This window comes from Apodemus sylvaticus, chromosome 7, assembly GCF_947179515.1.
Source record: "Apodemus sylvaticus chromosome 7, mApoSyl1.1, whole genome shotgun sequence".
NCBI lineage: Eukaryota > Metazoa > Chordata > Mammalia > Rodentia > Muridae > Apodemus > Apodemus sylvaticus.
This window is the reverse complement of record NC_067478.1, coordinates 110,683,994-110,709,329: the sequence shown is the minus strand read 5'-3', so window position 1 is coordinate 110,709,329 and position 25,336 is coordinate 110,683,994. Positions and strand designations below refer to the sequence as shown.

Here is a 25,336-nt window from a genome sequence, read left to right as displayed (position 1 = left end):
TTTAAAAAATAAAACAACTTTTATTTTCCCAAACCACAGAGAAGGGTGAATCCTTAAGTTCCTGGGAAATGAGTTCCCACACCATGGAGGCAAATGCCCTGGGGGTGCCCTAGAGCGCGCTTCTTCAGAGTCGTCACCACCTCCCACGGCAGCAGCGGCCTACTAAAGCAATCAGACACAAGTGACCATCAAAGTGAGAGGACAGACGCCTCCAGCAGCTGTGCCTCAGAGCTCCACAGTGGTCACTTGGCACCAGGAGGCGGAGAGCTCACGGTTGTGCCAGGTGCCCGTCTCTCGCTGGCTCTGTCCTCTGGCCTGTGGGTGGTGCTGAGGTGCTACCATCAGCGGTCACTCCGAGTCTGAGCTCTCACTAGACTTGGAAGCCTTGTGCTTCCGTTTCTTCTTCTTTTTCTTCTCCTTTTTCCGTTTCTTGTGCTTTTCTTTCTTCTTCTTTTTCTTGCGCTTCTCTTTGTCTCCTGAGGAGCTGGAGCTGCTCTCGTCTGAGGTAGAGTCCTCCAGTAGTTGTTTCAACTGCTGGATCCTAAACAGATCCACAGAACAGCATTTCACTCAGGCAGCAGTGCGAGTGGATCCTGGGTGGCTGCCTCGCTAAGACACCCCTTTCCCTTTTCGTGGTCCCAGGTATCTGTGCTTGCTCTGCAGGCCGGCATGGCTCCTAGCACACTCACACCTTCTGAGTCATCCCCGCTGCTCAAGGGAATGCAGCTTCTCAAGAACTACAATACAGCCAATTAGAAAACAAACCTTTCTAGTTTCCGTTATTGCAGGCTAGCCTCAACTCGTACCCAGTCAATAATGACCTTGACTTCTAATCCTGCGGCCCTCGCCTCCTAAGTGAAGGTGATATAGGTGTGCATCATACTATCTGATATATGCCATGCTGCAGATCAGACCCAACCCAGGGCTTCCTACATGCTACCAACTGAACCACACCCTTCCTTAATCTTGTCTAAAAATGGAAATGACAAAAACTCAGACTTTCAGTGACACTGAAGGTAGTCTGAGTCCCAGAGTCAGTCATGCAGAGAGTGCTGGCATATGGGTCACCTCAGCACTCCAGAGACTGAGGCCAACTTAGCCTGCATGCTGAGATACTGTACCACACACAACCACACAGACACACACACACACACACAGACACACACATATTTGGGAACTGTAGGAGAGGCTGGCCTGCTCGCCGCCTGGCACCTCTGTTCAGTGACGACTCTGCTCTCCCAGCATTGTTTATACGCTGTATCATTTCAGAAGCCGAGAGGACAGTGGCAGCAACGGCAGCCTTACCTTACATCCTTTTCATGTCTTTTATTCTCTCGAATGATGTCATACATGGGATCTTCATGTGCCTTAAGGGTGACAGAGAGGTACAGTTTGGTTAGTTACCATGTACTGCCTATTATGTAAAAATTAACATCTATGGATGGAAACCAGTATTTGATAGATATTGTGTTGTTGTTGTTAAATTTGAGACTTTATTTAGCCTGGACTGCCTTTGAACAGGCTATGGAGCTCAGACTGGCCTTGGATTTTGAATCTTCCTTCTTAGCCTCCTGAGTGCCTAGATTACAGTCAGCTTCCTGTAGCTTGATGATAGATAAATCAGCATCTATGTCTTTTCTCAACCATGTGGATCTTACTATACAGCTCAGGCTAGCTTTGAACTTGCCAAGGCGCTGCAGATGACCTTGAAGTCTTGGCCCCCTGCTTCCATCTCAGTGCTGGTTCACCACGGCCTCCTGCTCACTCTGCTGTCCATGATAACCTCATACCACGCTGATCCTGCTTCAGTCTCCCAAGTGCTGGGAGCTCAGACAGAAACACCGCACCTGTCTTACACGGAATTTTAATCCTTTAAAGGTCTGTAATTATTAGGGCTTTTGGAGATAAGAGTCCCACTATGCTTTGAAACAGTTATTAGGTGACCCTCCAATTCACTATGCAGACCAAGCCGCCCCTAACTCATGTCAACCCTGCTTCAGCCTTCTGAATACTGAGATCACAGCTGTGTGCCACCACAATCACTCTATTACTGTAAGTACGTTAAGGGCACAAAACATTCTCCAATGATAATATACAGGAAATAACTGAATATTCCATACTCAATTTTATAGGAAGGGCTGGAAAGATGGTCAGTGGGTAAGGGCACCGGCTGCTCTTCCAGGACAGTCTCTATTAGCATCTACATGACCGCTCACAACCTTCTGCAACTGCAGTCCCAGGGCACCGGCTGCTCTCTCTGGCCTCCTTGGGAATGGCAAGCATGTGGTGCAGACATGCACACATACATAAAATAAAAATAAATTTAAAAAAATCCAAAACCTTTAAAAAATGACATCTAGTTACGGCAATTCTGCTTCTCCAGGCAGGAGATACCGCCCTTGAGGCAGGTAAGCACACAGGTTAGTGTAGAAACATGGGGCTCCATGTTTTGGGCTATGCATTTGCCAGTCTATACATATGCCCTGCTCTAAAAAAAATGAAGCAAGTTCCTCTTCCCCCTCATGACCTCCCAGCACACTAGATTCTGTCTAACGTCCAGGCTCAAATACAGAAAGCCAGTTGGGCCTAGACAGGTTTTGGGTTCATATGTGATAACTTTTTTGTTTTGTTGAGACAGGGATTTTTTTATGTAGCCCTAGCTGTGTCGGAACCTATTTTGTAGACCAGCCTGGTCTTGAACACACCTGCCTCTGTCTGCTGAGTGCCGCCATGCCTGGCCCTTAATGATCTTTCAGGGAGAATCCTCAGTTACCACCTTACGCCTGTGCACGATGTGTGTGCATGGCATCATGGGACTATGGGAAGGGACAAGCTGCGGCAGAACACAGTAGTTAAATGAGACCCACTCTACCCGTAGTGACCAAAGCCCTCTGTCCTTCAGGCCCCATAAACAGAAGCAACAGGCAAGGCCAGGCCTCTGCCCCTCGGCTCATGCGGCCGTATGAATCTGCTGCTTGTTGCTTTTTGTTTGAGGCAGGGTCTCACATGTAGCCCTAGCTGGCATGGTGGTCTCCATGTAGACCAGGATGGGCCAGAACTCAAGAGCCCTTCCTGCCTGAGCCTCTCGACTGCCGAGATCAAAGGTGTGCTGCCGTCCGTCCTGGCGGCACGTTCTTTCCTAATCTGTACTGTTGCTTTGGCTTGAATGAGATTCTTGTTCTTTGAAAATGTGTGTGTGCTTTTATGGTTTTTAAACAGCATTGTAGTTTTTATTTAGGTACATGTGCACATGTGTGTCACATATGTGGGGCCCTGGAGGCCAGTGGAGTTACAGAAAATGTGAGCTGCCTGATATGGGTTCCGGGAACGGAACTCAGGTCCTCTGGAAGAAGGGCAAGAGCCTTACCACCGAGCAATCTCCGCAGTCCCACCGCTCTTCTGCCGTCCACATTATATAAGTGTGTGCATGCTGCGTGCACTGTGTGTCTATGGGGTCAGAGGACAAAAGTCTCTTCTTCCTTCCACCATTTGGGTTCTGGGGCTCAAACCCGGGCCAGCAGGCTTGGCAGCAAATGCCTCTGCTCACCGAGCCAGATATTCATTCTTGAACAAGATGCCAAGAATACAGAAATAGGGGCCAGCAAGATGGTTCAGTGGTTAGACACTTGGTAACAAGACTGATGACCTGACTTTGATCCCTAAGACCATGTGGTAGGCAGGAGCTGACTCTCTCAGCTTGCTCCGCCGTTACAAGTGAGCGCTGACACAAAGCCACACTCACATGCACACCAATAGTAAGAAAAATTGGGGAAAAAAGAGAAGATCCCAGGAAACACCCATCTCAGAACAGACCACAGGCGGTGACACTACTATGGAAAGTGCCAAGTGTGTAGAAACACAGGCTGCGGTGTGATGTCGTGTGAACAGGGCTTGTCCAGGCTGCACAAAGCCCTGAATTTGCCCCCCCCCCCCCCTCAGTGTAGGAACTCGGCACAGTGGCACACATCTGTCATCTCAGCAGGTTGGAGGTGAGGCAGGAGGATCAAAACTTCATAACTTCATGGTCATCTTCAGCTACTCCGCCTGACCTGGTATTCAAAACAAAGCAAGTTGCAGAGCAGGGGTGGAGCCAAAGGGTCATGAGCAGCCTGAGGTCAGCCTTGGCCGCAGAGCCAGCTCAAGCCCAGCCCCAGCCTCCTAAGGACCGCAGGCTGTAGTCACTCAAGACTGTCTTAGGTGAAAAGGGACAGCAGACAATCCTTGTCACCCTGAGGAGTGCAAGTCTCCTGAACCTATGGGCTGTGCTGAGGGAGGTAAGTTTGGACCCGACACTAACGAGTGGTCAGGGCACTAGAGGAGCCAGGCTCCACTGCGGCCTCTCCATGTGGTGGTCCGCCTCGCCCCAGGCCAAAGTCTTCAGATCAGGTGGCTGTGATGGAATTTGTAACCTCAGCACTTGGGAGGCTATGAAAGAAGGACCCGAGTCTGAGGTCAGCCTGGAATACACAGGGAAGTCCTGTCTGAAAACGGAACTGACGCAGAGTAAGTCTCTTCTTAGAAGCTGTTTCCTCAGGGATCATCACAGAGACAAATAAGCCCTTGGCTCTACCACAGTGCTGGAAATAAATATGTAAACATAAATAATTGCTGTTAGCCTTTGGTGTTCTTATAGAGTTTGAGCCATAAGACACGTGTCGCCGTGTAGCCCTGGCTGGCCTGGACCATGCTATGGACACGGAGCTGGTCCTGCTCAGACATGAGGCCTTGTGCTGAGGGACAGGACTAAGGCGTGTGGTGCTGCAAACAGCCCGTGGCACTCACGTTCCTCAGCCCCAGGCTGACAGGCTTGAGGATCCTTTTTCCAGAGCTTTCCATCCTATTCGTTGAGGCAAAGCATCTCAACTGAACCCAGATCCCCAAGGCAGCTGTTCCAGCGGCTAGTTTCCACAGGGACCCGCTGCTATGCTCTGTGCACTAGCAGGCTGCTATCCCACTGGTATTTACATGGATGACAGGGACTCATTCACACTCTTGTGCTGTGCTTGCTTGGCAACGGCTATGACCCACCAAGTCCTCTGCCTCGCCCCGGGAGAAGCTGTTTGATGTGGATTTTGTGAGATAGGCTGTTGCTGTGGGCTCCAGGCTCCCCTCATGCAGGGACTTCCTAACACTTCTGCAGGCACGAGTCACCACACTGGCCTGCTTGGCCTCATTTTAGATACACTGATAAGCTTGGTTCACTCCCACAGATCCTGCCTTACTTGGGAGAATTAGTCACTGGATGCGAAGGCACACCTCTGAGAAGTGACGTGAGCACAGTGAGGAGACAGCAGAACTGTCCTGTGTCATCTTAGCAAATACACACTTCCAGCTCAAAGAACACATCTAAGTTTATACGGACCTGGGACAAACCCTCACCTGAGTCCTACCATGTGAAGTTATATATAGTAAATTACAAAGAAGGGGCTGAGCCACGCTGCTGGTTCTGGATAAAGAAATGGACGCTGTTCCTATGGCTGAGGGTATCTGCCTTTGCGTTTCGTTCCTGCAGTGCTGTGGCTTGAGCTCTCGCAGGGTCTGTGGGTGCCCGGCAAGGCCCGCCCCTGAGCTGCACATCCCCACCTCCAGCGCGTTGCAGCCTCTTCTCAACCTGAGACAAGGGCTCCCTAAGTTGCTCAGGTTGGACTTTCGGTTCTCACATCTCACACTGCTGACCTACTAAATAGAGGACATTTTTAATTGTAGTCTTTTTCTCCTTTGTCTTTTTTCTCTTCTGAGACAGGGCCTCATATAGGCCAGGCTGGCCTCAAACTCACTCTGTAGCCAAAGCTGATTTTGAGCCCACGATCCTCGTCCTGTACCTCCCAAGCGATGGCATTCCAGACATGCAGAGTCATGCTTGCTTACTGTGGTGCTGGGGCTGGAACCAGGGGCAGTGTGCACGCTAGACAAGCACTCGGATCAATGGAGCCACACCTCCAGCCTCCAGTTAGCTGTCTGTCATCTGTCACACAGTGCGTAACAGGTGCATTAGCATCTGGCAGCTTGGCTGGGAGGCTTCTGGGGAAAAGCATTTACAGAGCAGTTCACTACAGACCACCCAGCTAACATTACCATCTGTGCCAACTGTAAACAGTGACAGAGTGGGGGTTTACTTACAACTCGGAACTGTTCTAACTTTTGGTTGCCTTTGATAAAGAAAGGGCATTCTTTGTCGCCTGTTCGATGGCCATACCGTTTGCAACGCCAACCTAAAACCACAGAAAAACAATTCGGTAAGATTATATGTTTTTTCCTCATTGAGATAATGTTTCAGTAGATTAAAGTTTTTCTTTAGACTCCAATTCTAAAATCCACAGGATTACCACTACGGTCCCAGAGAGCAGCGAGGGTCAACTAGCGGTTCCCGACACACCTCTGAATCTTGTCAGGTCTGGAGCAAATGTCATGAAGGAATGCAAAATATCATAAAATGCAAATTTACTCAGTGTACTTCACTACATTTTACAGAACTAGGGCCGATGGTGGTTCCTAGCACTGACACGGTGGCCCACAACCACCTGCAACTCCAGTTCCAAGGCATCCAATGCTCTCTTTTGACCTCCATGGGCTGCTGTATGCATGTGGTTAGCATGAACTCATGCATGCACACATACACAGTAGAATACTCTTTTTATTTGTGAAATGGCTGATTCTGAGGGCTAGGAGTTTAGTTACTGAGAGAGAACAGCTCAGTGTGCTGCTCAAGGCTGCCATTAAAATCTCCAGCTGCTCTGGAGACACTTTAACAGAATCTTCCTGGGCTGAGTAAACCAGGTACACGTGGCATACACACCCGCCCCAGGCACAGCTCGGACTTCTCCCAGACCCGCAGCCCTAGGACTTCAAAGGCGCACTCCTCTTGCATTTAAGGGCTGGCTCACCTAGAGTGCCTGGATTAAAGGCCTGCACCATAACCAACCTGACCTTGTCTTAAAAACATACGTATATGTATCTGAGGATGTGTTTGTCTTCGTGAGTGCACTGTCCAGAGGCCAGATGATGGCGTGGGCCCCGCCCTGGAGCCACACACAGGGGTGTGAGCCACTGACCCGAGTTCCTCTGCAGAGCTCTGTACACGCTCACTCCAGCTTCAGCCTCAGGTTTAAGCAAAACATTCTCTAAAAATGTTAGTGCCACTACAACTGCACCATAACCTGAGAAACAGAGGGACTGTGTTTAAAGATCTTTTAATTGTTGCTTATTTTGTTTTTTTGTAGCTCTGCCTGTCCTGGAACTATTCAGACCTCTAGAGCTCACAGAGGGCTGCATGCCTCTGCCTGGGATAAAGGTGTGCATCACTATACCTGGCTAAAGAAATTTATACTGAGAAGCAGCAGAAGGTCCAAGGACCTGATGAACACACAGACATGTTTCAAGTCACAGAGTCAAGCAGACATCAGTGAGTATGGCTGTCATGTGGTATGACAGCCGAGCCGTGTGACCTGGCGAGGGTGGGGTCCTTGCTCCCACATCTTTTCACTTCATCCAGATGGAGGCAAGTTAGGCTGCCCGGGGACAGTGAGCCAAGTGACAGCTGTATTCAGGTGATGACCAAGGAGGTCTGGAAACAGGAGGCTGGAGAGAGAACCTGATTTGGTCCACGCCAGCAGCTGGAGAAAGCATGCGGTAAGGGGTTCGGAGGCCTCCGGGCGCCTGCACTGGCGTGTGGGATGTAAGATTCATGCCAAGGCTAACCCTCCTTCTGCCTTATTCTAGGGGACCACATTCTGAACCGGTGCTACACCAGCAGCGCTCAGAGGTGTGAAATGCCGAGGGGCAAGGCTGGACACGCACACATCCAAGTGCAGATTATTTTGCTCAAAATGATTTCTAGGTACATGGAGGGACCCATGGCTCCAGCCACAAATATAACAGAACACGGCCTTGTCGCACAGCAATGGGAGGGGACGCCCCTGGTCCCGTGAAGGCTTGATGCCACAGTGTAGGAGAATGTTAGGGCGGTGAGGCGGGAGTGGGTGGATGGGTGGGTGAGCACCCTCATAGAAGCAGGGGGAGGAGGGATGGGACAGGGGGTTTGCGGAGGGGAAACCAGGAAAGAGGAAAACATTTGAAGTGTAAATAAATAAAATATCTAATAAAAAATAAAACTTTAAAAATTGAAAGTCATTTTAAAGTGAAGGTAACACAGCAGCACAGAGCTCGGTGTGCCCCCGCTGGCACTCAGGAGGCTGAGAAGCAGGGTGCTACTCAAGGCCACTCAGGGCTGGGTAAGGAGATGGCACAGCGAACAACAACAGCACCACCAGCTCCAAAACCCAAAGGTGACCCTCGTCATTCCCAGTGCGGTCCGCAGCAGAAGTGAGGCCACAGAAGTACGACTAGTATGCAGACTCTGAGGAACCCTCAGCACTACAGACGAGTAACCTGAATGTGGGCATGTTAGCAGGGGAGGGGCCGTGGCAGCTCAGTGGTGGACGTACAGGGAGCACTGGAGCAGAGAGCACAGAGTCAGAGGTGGGGCAGGAACGAGGGCTTGGGTTCTGTACACTTGGCAGTTAGAGAAAAACTTTTCTACATATGTTCCAATATTTTTTGTTATTATTTTGTTGGTAGAGGTGTTTTGCCAGCTGTCTGTCTGTCTATACTCCACATTCATGCCTGGTGCCTAGGGAGGCCAGAAGAGATCCCTGGGTTCCTGGCACTGGAGCTGCAGAGGGCTGTGAAGCTGCCCTGTAGATGCAGAGGCTGGAATCCCAGTCCTCTGAGGAGTAATGTGCTGGTTTGAATGGGACCTTTGAATACTTGGTCCCGTGTCTGTCCCCACCTTCCCTTTCCCCCTTGGTGGAACTATTTGGGAAGGATGAGGTGTGGCCTCCTCAGAGCTGTGTCTCTGGGGTGGGGCTAAGGTTTCCAAAGCCCATGCTCCTCCCAGCTGGCTCCCAGCCTCCTGCTTGTGGATGAGACAGGAGCCACCGCCACGCCTGCCACCATGCACCCCGTCAGGTGTCACAGCACTCTCTCTCAAGGCAGCCTCAGACTAAACACTTTCTGTTCTGTGTTGCCCCATTCATGGTGTTCTGTCACAGCAACAGAAGGTGAGCAAGACAAACAGCCAGTCTCTTAGCATCTGAGCCATCTCTCTAGGCCCAGACCTCTTTTCTTAACACCAGAGCCAAGGAGAGTACGCAGGTGTGTGTATTTCTGTCTCTTTCTTTTTCTGGCCTGCTTTGTAGGACCTTAAATGTCCTACAAAGTGGGTAGAAATAATTGTGAGAAAAAAATACAAAAATATCTTGCCTTCAGAAACTATACATCATCATGTGCAAATATGAACAAGAATACATTCCTGGAGCACCACAGGACTCGACAAGCCAAAGACCTGGTGCCAGTGGGGATCCATTTAAAGAGGACTATGCAGAGGCACCCCACGATGAGCCAGGACTTCATAAACTTCAGAACTCTATCCTTTCTTATCTTGTTTCTCTATTTCTATGGTACTTTGCCTGCATGTAAGCCTGGTGCCCTCAGCGTGAGAAGAAAGCACTGAATTGCAGACTGTTGTGAGCTACCCTCACCATTAATCCCAGCTCCTCTGCAAGGGCAACAAGGTGCTTTTAACCACTGAGCCATCTCTGCAGCTCCAATTTGTTTTTTCTTTAAAAGTAATGAGAAGTTCTAGGCCAGGCGAGGCTACAGAATGGAAGTCTGTCTCCAAAGCAAGCAAGCAAGCAAGCAAGCAAACAACTACCTTAGGGGCTAGAAAGTTGGCTCAGCAGTTAAGAGCTCTTAATTTGCCAGCAAAGGCTCTAAACTCAGGTCCTAGCACCCAGGTTGGGCAGCTTGCAACTCTAGCTTAAGGGAACACATGCACATAATTAAAAATAACAACAACAGCAACAAAAAACTGGGGGGTGGGGGGGGCTGGAGAGATGGATCAGAGGTTAAGAGTACTGACTGCTCTTCCAGAGGTCCTGAGTTCAAATCCCAGCAACCACACGGTGGCTCAAAACCATCTATAATGAGATCTGATGCCCTCTTCTGGTGTGTCTGAAGACAGTTATAGCATACTCGTATACATAAAATAGATACATAAATTTAAAATTAAAATTTGGGAGCCCTTGAGAAATGACTCATCAGTTAGGAGCAAAAGAGGCGGGCTTTGGTTCTGAGCACTGGGCAGGCAGCCACCGCTGTCCACTCTATAATCCAGGCTGGCCTCGAACTCAGAAATCCACCTACCTTTGCCTCCCAAGTGCTGGGATTAAAGGTGTGCACCACCATGCCTGGCTATGGGGGATACCCTTTTTACATGCAGGAACAGCCTTACTGAGTCACTTGCCCTTTCTCCCTGTTTCTTTGTGTAACACTGAGTACCTGCTTCCAATACCTCAGGAAATCTACCCAACCTTGCCCAGCAAGTCAAGGTTAGTAGGCCAGTAAACAGCATTTCTCCATAGCCTTGTCATCATCTCCAACTTCTAGGTTCCTACCTTGTTTGAGTTCCTGCCTTGATTTCTCTCAATGAACTGTGACTTATAACATATAAGACAAATAATGAACACTTTCCTCCCCAAGCAAACTAAGATACATCCTCAGCCTGGTTATCAACTGGGCAAATAAGAACCCAGTCAAACACTTAAAAAGCCGGGAATGAGGCTCTCAGAAGTCTGGACATGGCCCTAGTTAGGGAGAGTCCTGCCAGTGCCTGGGACTGTGCATGTGCCAGGAAGACTCTAGAACCCCATTCTCTTACTCCTCTGTGACCTAAGGCCTAGGACGACAGAGTCATGTGTGGTGATCCACATCTGTAGACAGACAGACAGAGTCTCCCTCTCTCTCTCCCTCTCTCCCTCTCTCCCTCTCTCTCTCCCTCTCTCTCTCTCTCCTCTCTCTCTCTTTCTCTCTCTCTCTCCCTCAACAATAAAGGAAGGTCTCTTGAATTAGTGCGGTTGAAGAAATGCCTGGCAAATTATTAGCTGACCATACTAACTGAGCTATACACTTCAGAGAATATAGACTTTCAGAATTGTCCTGGGAAAGTTACTAATGATACAACCAATGTCTAAGAAAAAAATTGTGTAAATCACATACAGTACAGGTAATAAAGATGTCACACCAACTGGTCAGACCCTCCAAAGAAGAGTCAGAGTTCTTTGTCATGAAATCATTTGAAAATAAGAAGAAAGTGGGTTTGTTTCTCAGTTTCTATAGAGTGGTTCACAGCCATCCCTAAGTCCAGGCCCCGGGGACCTTCTGACTTCTGAGCATGCCAAGCATGCATTCATGCAGGCAGAAACAAAGCAAACAAAGCAAATAAACAAACAAAAAACCAAGACTAAAGCTTTGAAAACTAGATAGTGGTACAGGTTTAACATACCAACATTCTATGGCGAGACCAAGGCAGGAGGATGGAAAATTCAAAGTCAGCCTGGGGCCAGATAGAGAGACTTTTTTGTTTGTTTTGATTTTGAAGACAGGGTTTCACTTTATAGCCCTGACTGTCTGGGAACTTGATCTGTAGACAAGGCTAGCCTTGAACTCAGAGATCTGCCTGCCTCTGCTTCCTGAGGGCTAGGATTAAAGGTATGCACCATCACTGCCTGGCAAGGAGGCACACACCTTTGATCTCAGCACCAAGAGGCAGATTTCTAAATATGAATTCAAGGGCAGTCATGGCTATATAACAAGACCTGGTCTTAAAAACTAAAAACCCCACCAGGCAGTGGTGGCGCACACCTGTAATCCCAGCACTTGGGAGGCAGAGGCAGGCAGGTTTCTGAGTTCCAGGCCAGCCTAGTCTACAGAGTGAGTTCCAGGACAACCAGGGCTACACAAAGAAACCCTGTCTCAAAAAACAAACAGAAACACCACCACCACCACCACCACCACCACACACACACACCCACACCCACACACACAGAGGACAAAAAAAAAAAACCAAAACCAAAACAAAACAAAACAAACAAACAAACAAACAAACAAAACCAAAACAAAAACAAATCCAAGGGAACAAAAACCAAATACAAGACACCCAGCCTGGGTAGTGAAGATGCCTGGTTTGGAAACAGAACAAAATGTGACAGGAGCCTGAAAGACACACCCTATAAAATGCTGTAATGTGTGTGTGACAACCCTGGAGGTAGGTGGGACATAATATGCAAGGAGAACTCTGCCTGTTCAGAGCCAGTGGCCTGTGGTTACTCTTGCTGGGTTAATGGATAAAAATCAGTCAACAATGGCAGCCTATGAGCAGAGCTCTGATGCGTCCCTACTCCCATGGTGTGTCTCAGGGGATGCTCGGGTGGATGTAGTCCCACTCCCTGCCCTGTGGTGTGTCTCAGGGGATGCTCTGGTTGATGTAGTCCCACTCCCTGCCCTATGGTGTGTCTCAGGGGATGCTCTGGTTGATGTAGTCCCACTCCCTGCCCTGTGGTGTGTCTCAGGGGATGCTCTGGTTGATGTAGTCCCACTCCCTGCCCTGTGGTGTGTCTCAGGGGATGCTCCAGTTGATGTAGTACCACTCCCTGCCCTATGGCTAAGGAACGGCTAAGGGAAGATGACTGGATTTGAAGTCAAAGCCCTGGGCCTGGTCAGCCACACAGCTCAGTCTATAACAGCATTTGCCATGGTAGGAGGAAGAGAACCAACTCCCACAGGTTCTCCTCTGACCTCCACATGTATACCATGGAAACTACATATACAATAGTACATGCACACAGTAATTAATAATAATAAATAAAAAATTTAGAGACTTGTAAAGCATTCATCTGGCATGGGCAATGTCCTAGAGTTGATCAATTGGCCCCTAGAGCAACAGACAGACAGACACTGTGTGAAGGGAACAAGCTAAGTAGAAGAGGTATGGTACCGTGAAGCACATCATATAACCTGAATGTACAGAGGAATGCTGTAGTTTGGATCTCATCTGTCTCACAGAGGTTCCTTCCTGTGTTGAAAGCCTTGTGCACAGTGTGGCAGTGTAGGGTAGAGGACCCTTTAAGATGTGATGCCAGCGCTCAGAGGCAGGCTTCAGTCTCGGGACTAAATCCTCATGAATGGGAGAAAATGGGGCCAGGTCTGGAGTGCGGGATGCCTTCCTCCATCACCCCCTACCTGTGCTCCCGTTGGCTTCTCCATCATGTATGACGCTAGCAGGGAACACAGGCCAGGATGCTCATGCTGTGCTGTGTAGACCCAGTCATCAGACTATGGGCCAAATCAAGCCGTTCATGAGTTACCCATCCCCCCATCCCCCCACCTCCCCCACGCCCCGCATCTTGGTTAGTAGATGACAGACTGCAGAGATCACTCCAGCCCTGCACACTCACACTGCATAACCTTGACCTCTCGCCCCAGTGGCATCCACAGTCCTTTAGTCGGAGCATGAGCCAGAAACTCCCTGGCATGCTCATTGCCAGGCACATCCGGTATACAGTCTTCTGGCTTCGTCTCATCCTCCTGCAGGAAGAGAGCAGTGTATAAACAGCAGGAAAAAAACAGAACCAAAAAAACTCAACAAATCAAATTGAAACCAGGACTGTCTTCCTTGCTACTGTTGCCTGGGTCCTCTCATTCTATGACAAGGCCCACCCTAACAGCACCCCCAGGGCCTGCACAAGGCCCACCCTAACAGCACCCCCAGGGCCTGCACAAGGCCCACCCTAACAGCACCCCCAGGGCCTGCACAAGGCCCACCCTAACAGCACCCCCAGGGCCTGCACAAGGCCCACCCTAACAGCACCCCCAGGGCCTGCAGAGGCAAAGAATCAGTGAGACAGCCACTCAGAGAACCAGCTCGGCCTCTCTTCAGGAAAGTCAGTCACTATGAAGCCAGTGACTTGTGACCTCACGTGCTAACATAAAGTACACCAAAAAGGTTTCCCTGCTTTCTCAGTCAGTGGATGGAGGAAAGGCAGTCTAGAACATTAGAGAGAGACTGGCACATGGAAACAGCTCTACAAACTGACACCAAGGGAGAAGCAAACTCTTGGGGATGTGGGTGGAGTGGAAAGGCAGACTCAGGAGACGGCTGAGTGAGGAAGACCAGAAGACAGCAGAGCTTCTAGAAGATCCTGCCAGAGACAGGGAAGCTTTGCTCCAGGGCTCCTAAGAGTTTACACTAGTTCCTTGGGACATGGGATGATAGCAGATTAAATTTCTAGGAAAGCAATAGCCTTTGTGACAAAGTTCAAAATTAGGGTTCACCTGGTATATGTTTTCATATAAGGCAGTAGTTCTCAAGTTGTGGGGTAGTAAATGACCCTTGGGTTTGAATGACCCTTACACAGGGGTCAACTAAGACCACTGGTAAACGGAGACTTTACAATTCACAATAGTAACAAGATTACAGTTATGAAGCAGCAATAAAAATAATTTTATGGTTAGAAGTCACAACACGAGGAACTTTATTAAAGGGTCACAGCATTAGGAAGGTTGAGAACCACTGATACAAGGAGACTGAAAAAAAATGACACAATTTTTCTGTGTATATTTAATAGAGTAGCCAAACATACAGCCACTTACCTTTATAAACCCAGGAGGAGGTTTCTCGTAACTAGAAAATGAAACACAAGAAGCTGACTTCATCAAACAGGTCAACAGAAGACAATGTACATCTTCATGGGGCAAGGCCGAGGCCTGCTGCAGATTAGAACCGCCCTCCTCAGAGGCTTCCCCTGCCACACCGGCTGTGCCACAGCCCCACGGTATCCAGAGTGCACTGCAGACTCACGAGGTCTGTCTTTGGAGCAAGTGGCAGCCCAGGAGGAGGAGTGATGCTCAAAGCCCAACTCTCAGGTGCCTCCAGAGTGACACAGAACCCTTCAGTCTCTGCCTCTCCTCTCTAAACCCCGGGAGGGGACGTGCTCATCGCGGGAAGGCCGGAAGGGACAGAAAAGCCCAAGGATGCCTGTTTTCTGGGTTCCGACTCTGTATGCAGGGCCTAAGGAGTCTTCCAATTTTCCCTTTCCTGCTCAGAAATGTAGGAGAAATAACTTGGTAGGGGAACAGTATAGGCTGCTTTCTGCTGCTGTCACCAATACCACAACACAGTGCAGTTAGAGAGGAAAGGGTTTATGTCAGCTTACAGGTTATTTAGGTTATCACTGACTGAAGCTACGGCAGTAACTGAAGCAGAAACCATGGCTTGTTCTCTATGGCTGCTCATATAAGACTTCTTTCTTATATGACCAGTGTCTGACAGTGGCATTGCCCACAGTGGGTTGGGCCTTCCCACATTCATCATTAATCAAAAAAAAAAAAAAAAAGTCCCCAGACTTCCCACAGGCATGGTGGGGATTCCTCAGTTGAGCTTCTGTCTTCCCTGGAGACTCTAGTTTGGGTCAAGTTGACAAAAACTCACCATTATAAGGATGGATTAGAAATGCCATGAATCCAGAGCCTTGGAAGGTCAGGCAAGGTGCATTCCCTGAAGGTTGCAGAGGAAATGACTGGGTGGGATCAAAACCAGCTTCTTAGACTTGGTATAGTACCTCTTCCAAAGCAGATATTCAAGGCATTTTCGAAGGGGAAGGTACCCGGTGACACAAGACTAACTCAGCAAAGCCAGTAGAATCCTGGGTCACTTGGCTAGACACCATAGTCCATCAGCAGCCAATAGTTACCAATATCAACAACGTCTCAAGCATCAGCACTGAAAGGAACTTGCTAGTAAAGTACATGAATCCCCAAATCCATCACTGAGCTCAAGCGTTGAACAAACAACATATGGCCAATTATAACAGGGTCCAAATGCATGAAAAAGATGTATCTTAACACTGTAAAGGAATGTGATACAATTACAGATTTTGAAATTTGTTATTAGCAAAAAGTGTTCCATAAAAGTGTACTGTATAGATGTTTTTGTAAGTTTAAAGTAAGGTGCTTGGTATTTATTACTAGGACAAATAAATTCATACATTCAAAAAGATACTACACCTCAAGTCTTACTCAAGAGCTAAGTGAAGGAGGTATGGGGGCGGCCGAGGTCTGAGGGGCCAGCCAGGAGGAGCAGAAGCTTCCCACTCAGCATGGCTGACTGACTTCCCACACACACATCTGTCTTCCTCCCAGAGCATTTAAAATGACAGTAAGAAAATAATACCGCCAAGGTATCCTGAGTCCAAACAACAACCCTGATTTCAACAGATGTGGGGAATGGAAGGAAGTTAAGAGACTTCTTTAGGTAGAAGATGCCGAGGTCTTCAGAGGTAGTCTGGACACCAGAGGCTGCAGCTTTATTTCCTTACAGCCAGGAAATTGCCTGTCCTACCCCTCAGCTTGTTCCTAAGTCTGGGTCATTCTTCCCTACTGGCAGTCAACCACGCCGTCAACTTCAGGCAGAGGACAGGTGCTGGCAGAGAACGTTGAAATCCTAGGAAGGCCTCTCCTTGCTGACACTGGGCAGTTTCTTGATAAAAACAACACAAGCAGCCTGGCCCTCCTATGTCAAAGCTGCCAGTCAACAAATGCAAGCTGTAGCCGGGCGTGGTGGCGCACACCTTTAATCCCAGCACTTGGGAGGCAGAGGCAGGCGGATTTCTGAGTACGGGGCGAGCCTGGTCTACAGCGTGAGTTCCAGAACAGCCAGGGCTACACAGAGAAAACCTGTCTCGAAAAACCAAACCAAACCAACCAAACAAACAAACAAAAAACCAAAACCAAACAAACAAAAAACCCCAAAACCCCAAAAAACCAAACCAAAACAAACCAAATGGAAGCTGTGCACAGGGACACATGACCACACCTCCAGTACTCGGGAGCCAGGTGGATCTCTGTGAGTTTGAGGCCAGTCAGAGCTACAGAGACCAGGTCTCAAAGCAACAACAACAACAAGTCACAAGGGCATCTTCCCTCCCCTCTCACTTTAAAAGTTTTATTTTATTTCATTTTAAAGACAAGTTCTCACTGTATTTTCAAAGGCAGCCTAGAGCTCACTGTGTGGCATAGGCTAGCACTGAACTCAACACAAGCTTCACGTTCAGCCTTCCTATAGCACAGTACCATGGCTAACATTGTAGTGTTTCACTAGCAAATGTAAGTGAGAATCAAGAGTATTCAGACAACAAAGACAGAATGAAAAGGCAAAACATAGGTTGGGGTTATAGCTCTGTCAGTACAGGGCATGTTTTGTGGGCAAGAGGGCCTGAGTTAAATCCCCAAAACTGATATAAAGAAAATAAAAGCTGGGCATGCTGGTATGCACTAAAAGCCCAGAGCTAGGGTGCACTCACAAGCAGGGCCCTTGGGCTGACTCACTGGTTAGTCTGGCCTGCTTAGTGAGCTGTAGGCCCATGAGGGACCCTCCCATTGCATCACCCCTGAGGAATGATTTCAAAGTCCTCCTCCTCCTCATGCAGGTAGGTACACACACACACACACACACACACTGTGGATTTATATATATGGATTTATTAAAGAGGCTTAAATGTTGTGGTCTGACTTCTACAACAATGGCCACTAAGTAGTTGTTTGGGCTATGCTGTGATCCCAGACATAAATTCTAACAACAGCAAAGGAATGCTTCAATAGCCGGACAGATGAGCTTGACAGAGAGAGAGAGTGAGGGCAAGCAGGCAAAAAGCTGTCCTCTTTTATGTCCTTTTCATGTGGACTGCCACCAGAAGATGTGGTCTAGACTTAGGGTGGGCACTCCCACTTCAAATGACCTGATTAAGAAAATCTTTCACAGCTGTGCCCAGCTGCTTGGTGTCCAGTTGATTCCGGATGCAGTGGAGATGACAACCAAGGTTAGCATCACAATACTACCCCTTGTCAACTTGACATTAACCACATTTCATTTCAGCCTGCTCAGTGCCTAGAAAACAATAACCGGGTCAGGATTCCGCCCCCCCCTCACCCCCGACTTGATTTAACTATGCCAAGTACAACCACAAATACATTGTGTACATTAGAATAGGTGGCAACATCCCTTGAGGAACGGTTAGTCTTACCCTGTCTCATAACTGAAATGTGATAAGAACCACTGGTAGGCCTGGAGGTGGTGGCGCACGCCTGTAATCCCAGCACTCTGGGAGGCAGAGGCAGGCGGATTTCGAGGCCAGCCTAGTCTACAGAGTGAGTTCCAGGATAGCTAGGGCTACACAGAGAAACCCTGTCTTGAAAAAAACCAAATCCAAAAAAAAAAAAAAAAAAAAAAAAGAACCACTGGTATTCTGTCAATGTACTACATGGTGAAGAAAACAAAACAAAAATATAGCTTTATATATGTACAAATATGTTCTTAACAAAATAGGGCTGAAATACTCTAGTTAGTCATAAACGTAATTTCTGGAGCTGGCCACAGGGCCCTGAGTGATATTTATAACTCCTTTCCTCTGCTGCCCATTCCGTATTTCCTCCACCCTTAGCAACTTTCATTCCTGAAGGGTCTGTGCCCTTTGTCATCTGCCTGGATTAGTTTCTCATTGACTTTTTTTTTTTTAAGTATTTTTTTTTTTACATTTTTTTATTCGATATATTTTTTATTTACATTTCAAATGATTTCCCCTTTTCTAACCCCCCCACTCCCCGAAAGTCCCGCAAGCCCCCTTCTCTCCCCCTGTCCTCCCACCCACCCCTTCCCACTTCCCCGTTCTGGTTTTGCTGATCTCATTGACTTTAATCACAGGGCATGGTAGTACTAAGAGATGCCCCCAAGGATCTCCAGAACTCCAGACATAATCCTCTTACCTCCATTGTGGAGAGGCAATTCAATTTCCCCATGGTGATCTGGATCTATCGCCCTTCCTAACACTGTTATTCCCTTCTTAGCCTGTTGGTTTAAGGGCATCAGAAGACAAAATGACCAGGGGGAAAGTTTGAGCTTCCAGTTCAATGGAATGTTTGTTGTGGCTCCAGGCAGGAGCACCCCAACCCCCAAACTACTAGGCCAGAAGAACTTAAGATGTCAAAACAGGAAGCAAAATCTCCCTAGGAGGTCAGTAGGGTGGCAGTGAGTGGAATCATTCCCATTTCGACCTGGGGATCCTGGCTATGGGAGACCCTACCACATACTGGACTCTGACTCAATGCATAGCGCACCCTCTGGGGAACCCGCCCCAGCCCTGCAGGCTGCTGACACCTAAGTAGTCAGTGTTTGAACTGTGCCTTCAAAGGGCCATTTCATCACTCTTCTCAGGCCAGCTGCTTCGGGACGGTGGGGAATATGGCAGGATGAGCTCACTGTCACTGTTCTCTGGCCAGAAAATTGGGTTCTTGGTCAGAAGCAATGCTGTGCTGAACACCGTGATGGCGGATAAAGCACTCTGTAAGCCCACAGATGGTAGTTTTGGCAGAAGCATTATGTTCAAGAATAAATATCTGTCCTAGTAAGAAAAAAATGTTGGCCTTTCCATGAAGGAAGTGGTCCAAGCAGCTGACGTGCCGCCAGGTTACTGGCTTGCCATCCCAGGCGATGGTGCCGTATCTGGGACTCACTCTTGGCTTCTGCTCCTGGCAGATCTGGCACTCAGAGCAGCTCAGCCTTGGTGAGTGGGTGTCCATGTCGTCTCGCCCATTCATAACCTTTGACTGTCACTATGGCACTTGATTCATGCGCCCACGGGCCCAGGACAGGTTATGAGTGCAGGACCACTCCCCAGTTTTCTCTCCCTCAATCAATCATAGGGCACACCCTATAAGCCTATAGGTTCATGCTTGGTAGCAGAAGGCACTCTAACAGAACTAGAAACCATAGGCATTTGGGCAACTTCATGTAAACTGCTTGTGCCCTTAGGACCTGCTTGGGCCTGAGCATGTATATAGCACTTCCATTCCATAATAGATCGTTGCTGTGTAAGTCCTACTTTGTGGTTGGTGGATAATACTCAACATGTGATGGGCAGCTCGTTACATCTAAACTTGGTGATCCATTGTCAAATGTTCAGTTACTAATAATTCCCAGTAGTAGGCCAAGGGCTGTCTCTCAAAGGGAGAACAGCTGTTTGCAGATGAAGGTAAAGCCTTGCTCTCAAATCCCAAGTCTCCACTCTGATTCACCTATGGGGCCTGCCACAGGCTCCAAACAGCACCCCACCTGCCACTGACATCTCAAGTACTCTAAGATCTGTTGGATCATATGGTCCAAGTGGTAGAGCAGCCTGCACAGCAGCCTGGACCTGTTCAAGAGCCTTCTCCTGTTCTAGGCCCCACACAAAGCTAGCAGGTTTCTAAGTCGCTTGGTATACAGGCCAGAGTAATATACCCAAGTCCGGAGTGTGTTGTCTCCAGAATCCAAAAGGGCCACAAAAGGTTGTGCTACTTTCCCGTTGGTGGTGGGAGGGGCCAAGTACAATAACTTATTGTTTACTTTAGAAGGAATATCTGTTTACTCTACACTGCTGGACTCCTAAAAATTTCACTGAGGCAGAAGGCCCTTGAATTTCAGTTGTATCGATTCCCTATTCTCTGACGCAACAATTCCAAAGTGGCTGCTATCCCCTGCTCACCTGGTCCAATCAGCACAGTGCCATCGACATGGGGAACCAGTGTGACATTTTGTGAAAGAGACAGATGATCAAGATCTCTTTGACTAAGTTACGACACGGGCCTAGAGGCCAGCCTGGTCTACAGCGTGAGCTCCAGGACAGCCAGGGCTACACAGAGAAACCCTGTCTCGGAAAAACCAAATCCAAAAAAACAAAAACAAAAACAATAAATAAATAAATGAAACTGTAAAGGTATACTGCTGGCCTGGCCAACGGAAAGCAAATTGTTTTTAGTGGTCCTTATGGACAGGTCCTGAGAGGAAGGCATTCGCCAGATCAATAGCTGCATACCATGTACCAGGAGATAAGTTAATCTGCTCAAGTAAGGATACCACATCTGGTACAGAAGCTGCAATACGAGTTATTTCTTGATTAAGTATTTGATAGCCATCTGTCAGTTTACTACAATCCACCTGTCTTCTGTACCAGATAGGATCTGTGGTAGAATACCACCCCTGCCATCTTTCAGGCCCTTACTGGTTGGCATTAATTTCTGAAATTCCTCTTGGGTTGCAATATTGTCTTTGTTCACTATTTTCTCTGGCAGAGGCAATCCAACGATTTATACTAGGCCTTTCCAATCATAATAACCCTTACTCCATAGTCAGGGCACCTACCTATATAGGAATTGTGCCAACTTCCAAGTATATCTATCCTAATTATACATTCTGAAACAAGAAAAATATAAGATGAGTTTAGAGACCCATTATGAGTTGGACTTCAGCCCAAACTGCATTAATTACCTGGTTCCATTTAACTGGCAGGTCACAGTGCTTTTTTGGGGTCTCCAGGAATCACTCAATTTAGAATGGAAAGTCTGTTTCCTTTCCCTAGTATATACTTAACCCTTGTAAAAGGCTCCTTCTGGGAAAGGATGGGAGAAATGCTAACTAAAACTCGTATAAGTTTAGCAAGGTCCTTCCTTAGGGGAACCTTGCCATTCCTTTCACTCAAGTTATTCCAGGTCTGCAAACTGCCTTGAGTCTGGAAATCAGTTCATGGGCTGAGACTCCCTCTTGCCACAATCCAATGTAGTCTCTTTCATTTGAGAATTCTACTTATACTGATCAAACAAAAACATAGTAGGTTTCTTATCTATTTCATTCCTGGAAACACCATGACTGATAAGTCAGTACCGAAGACCACAAGAGTCATGCCACTGTAAAATTTACTTTCCATGTGATTCCTTGACAGGTCATGCCACTGAGGGAACTGCTTTGTCTACGCTGCCCAGTCACCTTGCCTTTGGTGACTTAGCGCTGCCACCTGGTCTCTTCCTACTCATGGGCCTGTTAAGCCAATCACATTGAATTAATCTAATTGAGCAGCAGTATCTTCAACCCGGACGCTCTGCACAAGGAAAAGGGTGACAACAAATGTCTTCAAATGTGCTGGTGTCCCTTACCATTTTGTCTCAAGACATTCATGAAGGGCGTGTCTTCTGGCCTTCCTATTGTGGAGAACTAGGTTTTACATGGTGTGCCCATTAAGCCAAGGGACATCAGACGCTCCAACTCTTTTTCAGTTGGCTATCTTTTGACAAGTGCTTCAGCCAACTGATCAAACGTCTAACACCTTTTTATTGTAATCTTCCATATTAACCCTAGACTCGCCACCTAATGAGCCTGTATCAATAAACTTATTCTGATAGTTTTATGTTCTTCCCAACATCATCCATCCCCTTACAATCCATTCCCACACATAATCCCCAATCTTCTGCTTGACTGGATTAGCAAACTCACTAAGTTCTTTACTGGTACAGCCAGCGTTGTTATCCTCCTTATTTTTCCACCAATTGCTGAAAGTTTTATGTACAGTGTAAACCCCGCCCCAGCCTGAGTCACTCAATTCCTTCTTCCTCACAGTGATCCTTCCTCAGGATCCTCAAATCATCTCGACAGTTCGCAACGTGGTCTTTTAGGGCTCTCTGTGCTTCTAGGAGAGGCTTCAGTAACTGCAGGTGTCAGCAAACTGGAAAGGCTATTCCAAGAATCCGGTAGTAGTTCAGTGTACAAGGCTGGATGTCTAAGCTGATGTGTGCTGTATGTTGGAATTCTGAAGACGCAGGTTTTAATGCTGGTGATGGTTTAATCATGAAAGACATAGGCTTCCGGTGTATGCCTATCATCATTGCTGGGTTGTAAGCATTTAGTTAGTATTCCTTTCAAGTAGTTCTGTGTTAGAGTATCTTATTACATTTTTATGTACTTACTTATTAATTTACTTAGTGTGCACGTAGGTGTGAGCACATATGTGCCAAGGCATGTGTGTAGAAGTCAGAGGTCAGGAGTCTGTTCTTGCCTTCTACCATGTGGGTCCTGGGTACTGAACCCTGGTTACCAGGCTCAGCAACAGGGCGTCTCCATTTTGCTGAGTCCTCTTGCTGGCCCACAATATTTGATTTTTAAAAACTGCCGCTGATGGTGCTGCCTTGGGTTTCATAAAGAAGTGCTCCATGGTGCTGGAGAGATGTCTCAGGGGTTAAGAGCACTGGCTGCTCTTGCACGGGGCTCAGGCGTGGTTCCTAGCACCCACATGGCTGCTCACAACTGCTGAGTCCACTTCCAAGGGAATCAAGGCTCAATTCCCGCTTCACCTGGCACCAGGCACGCAGGCGGTGCGAGCACATATATACAGGCAAAGTATTCATAATAAATAGACCTTTTCAATGCCCAGCAACCACATGGTGGCTCGCAACCATCTGTAATAGGATCTGATGGCCTCTTCTGGAGTGTCTGAAGACAGCTACGGTGTGTTCATATATATAAAATAAAGAAATTTTTAAAAAAATATGTTCAATTAGTTTTTTGTTAGGATCAAATTCGCAACAATTTCTGAAATGGCCCTAAAAATATTCCTACTATTATAGTAATTCTATGTACTTATGCACAGTGACAGTGGTGTCAGAGCTTCAACAATTATAAAATTAAAATATAAGGTGACTCTGAAATATGTTGGAGATGTTCTACATCCTTCACCATTCAGATATGCAGCCAAGATTAAATTGTGTAAAACTAAACAAGTACTCTATCTCATTAGTATTCAAATTTGCTTTTGTTTTTAATTAACAGTAAAATTACATGTATAAGAAAGAACTGTTTTAAAATACATTTCCTTGTCTTACTATCAGTAAATGTTTGACTTGTATCCCCTATTTCATATACCCACACATCTGCAGTAGTGTGAAAACTTCTTAGGTGAGGGGGGTCACAATTTAGCATAAGAGGCCCTGCTCTAGTCTAAGGAGGGAGGCTCATGACACCTTGTCTTAGAAATGAACAAGATACACATGGCTGTGGGAAATTTAAGAGGGAACGCTCCACAGTGACGCACCATCACTGAAAGAAGAAAATAACATACAATGTGCCAGTGATGTGTCAGGCATAAATAAAATGTCTGAAAACAAGGTGGCGGGCATGTGAGGTAATACACACACACACACACAGACTTGTCTGCATAGCACACACAGAGAGACTTGTCTGCATAACACACACACACACACACACACACACACACACACACGGAAACTTGTCTGCATAATAAACCTCTTCTACAATCTTCTACAATCTCCTACAATGTCTCATCCTCACCACGCTCGGCGTCCCCAAACCTCTCCTGCTTGGTCTGACTTTCATCCCGGTTTAGTTTGTGGACCGGAGGCCCGCCACCTTCCCTCACCTACAGGCGACTCTACACTACAAGTGTCGCAGGTCATCTGGCTCCACCCTCAGGCCCGGCTGCGGGGTCCGCTGCCTTCCCGCGCGTCTCCCGCAGTTTCCACCCTGAGCTTCCCGCTGGTACCAGTACCGTCGGTGGTAGAGGACGGGAGGCTGGCGTCGCACGACGCCCAGGGGCTCCGAGCTCGGCTTCCGGACCGCGCGACTGCCATTGCCGCCGTCGCCGTGGCGGGGACAGTGGCCGGCCTCCCTCCCCTCGCCTCGCGCAGAGGCCGCGACGCCCACCCGTCGGCTGCGGCCCGCCCCGCCCGCCCCCGCCGACTCACAAGGACTCCAGGTGCTTGAGCTGCTGCAGCTGCTGCGCGTCGTGCCGCCGCCGCTTCTGCTCCCGCCGCCGCTGCTGCTCGTGCTCCGGCGGCTCCCGCGGCCTCCGAGACCCGGCCCCGGACGACATCGCGACCCGAGGCGGGCTGAGGAGGTGGAAAGACACCTCTTCCGCCCCGCAGCGCAACCCCACTAACGTCCCACCGGCCCGTGTCGCAGAGCTCACGCAGGGAACGTGCAGCCGGGCCCGCGGCCCCCGAGGCCTGCGGGAACCTAAGCTGAGGGGGGCGGGGCGAGGGCGGGGCAGGCAAGGGCGGGGCGGGGCCTGAGGGCTTCCGGGTGCTCCAAGTCTCCTTCAGGCCACACCCACTTCTGCCCCTCAGTTGCTTTTCAAAGTATTTATTTTTTGAATATGTTAAAGTTTTAAGTATTAGTGGATGGGCGGGGTGTCAAAGATCTTTAACCTCAGAAGAAACAGACGGACCTCTGCGTATGAGGCCAATCTAGTCCAGTCAGAGATACACAGGAAAAAGAGAAAAGATTTTAATTCTATGTATGTATTTGGGGTGGTGGTGCAGGGGTGGAGTTCAGTAATCTCCCAGAGTCCAGTGGAGGACTATGACTCTCTAGAATTGGAACTGCAGTGGTGGCACACGCCTTTAATCTCTGCACTTGGGAGGCAGAGGCAGGCGGATTTCTGAGTTCGAGGCCAGCCTGGTCTACAGAGTGAGTTCCAAGACAGTAAGGGCTACACAGAGAAACCCTGTCTCGAAAAACCAGAAAAAAAAAGTTTATTCCTTAAATATAGATAGGCCTGGATATACAGCTCAATGGTAGAGTTAGAAACAATGCATAGGCCCTGTGTTAAATTCTCAGCAGCATAAA

General features: G+C 48.1%; 1 protein-coding gene across 1 annotated transcript; it reads right to left on the bottom strand.

The window, feature by feature from the left end:
* Window positions 1–24,740, bottom strand: Rp9 (RP9 pre-mRNA splicing factor). The gene is made up of 6 exons (XM_052188806.1): window positions 24,454–24,740; window positions 14,488–14,518; window positions 13,293–13,422; window positions 6,121–6,212; window positions 1,306–1,367; window positions 1–541 (listed from the first exon to the last, which is right to left on the bottom strand). The coding sequence occupies exons 1-6, from the start codon at window positions 24,579–24,581 to the stop codon at window positions 349–351; spliced, it is 636 nt and encodes a 211-aa protein (XP_052044766.1). The 5' UTR covers window positions 24,582–24,740; the 3' UTR covers window positions 1–348.
* Between the last annotated feature and the right edge of the window lie 596 nt (window positions 24,741–25,336).

Excerpts from the sequence above, each read along its gene's own strand:
- Rp9 (XM_052188806.1), bottom strand. The coding sequence starts at position 24,581 with ATGTCGTCCGGGGCCGGGTCTCGGAGGCCGCGGGAGCCGCCGGAGCAC. Across the intron at positions 14,519-24,453 it reads CTCAAGCACCTGGAGTCCTT|TTACGAGAAACCTCCTCCTG; the intron begins GTGAGTCGGCGG and ends TTCATTTTCTAG. Across the intron at positions 1,368-6,120 it reads AGTTAGAACAGTTCCGAGTT|GCACATGAAGATCCCATGTA; the intron begins GTAAGTAAACCC and ends GTCACCCTTAAG.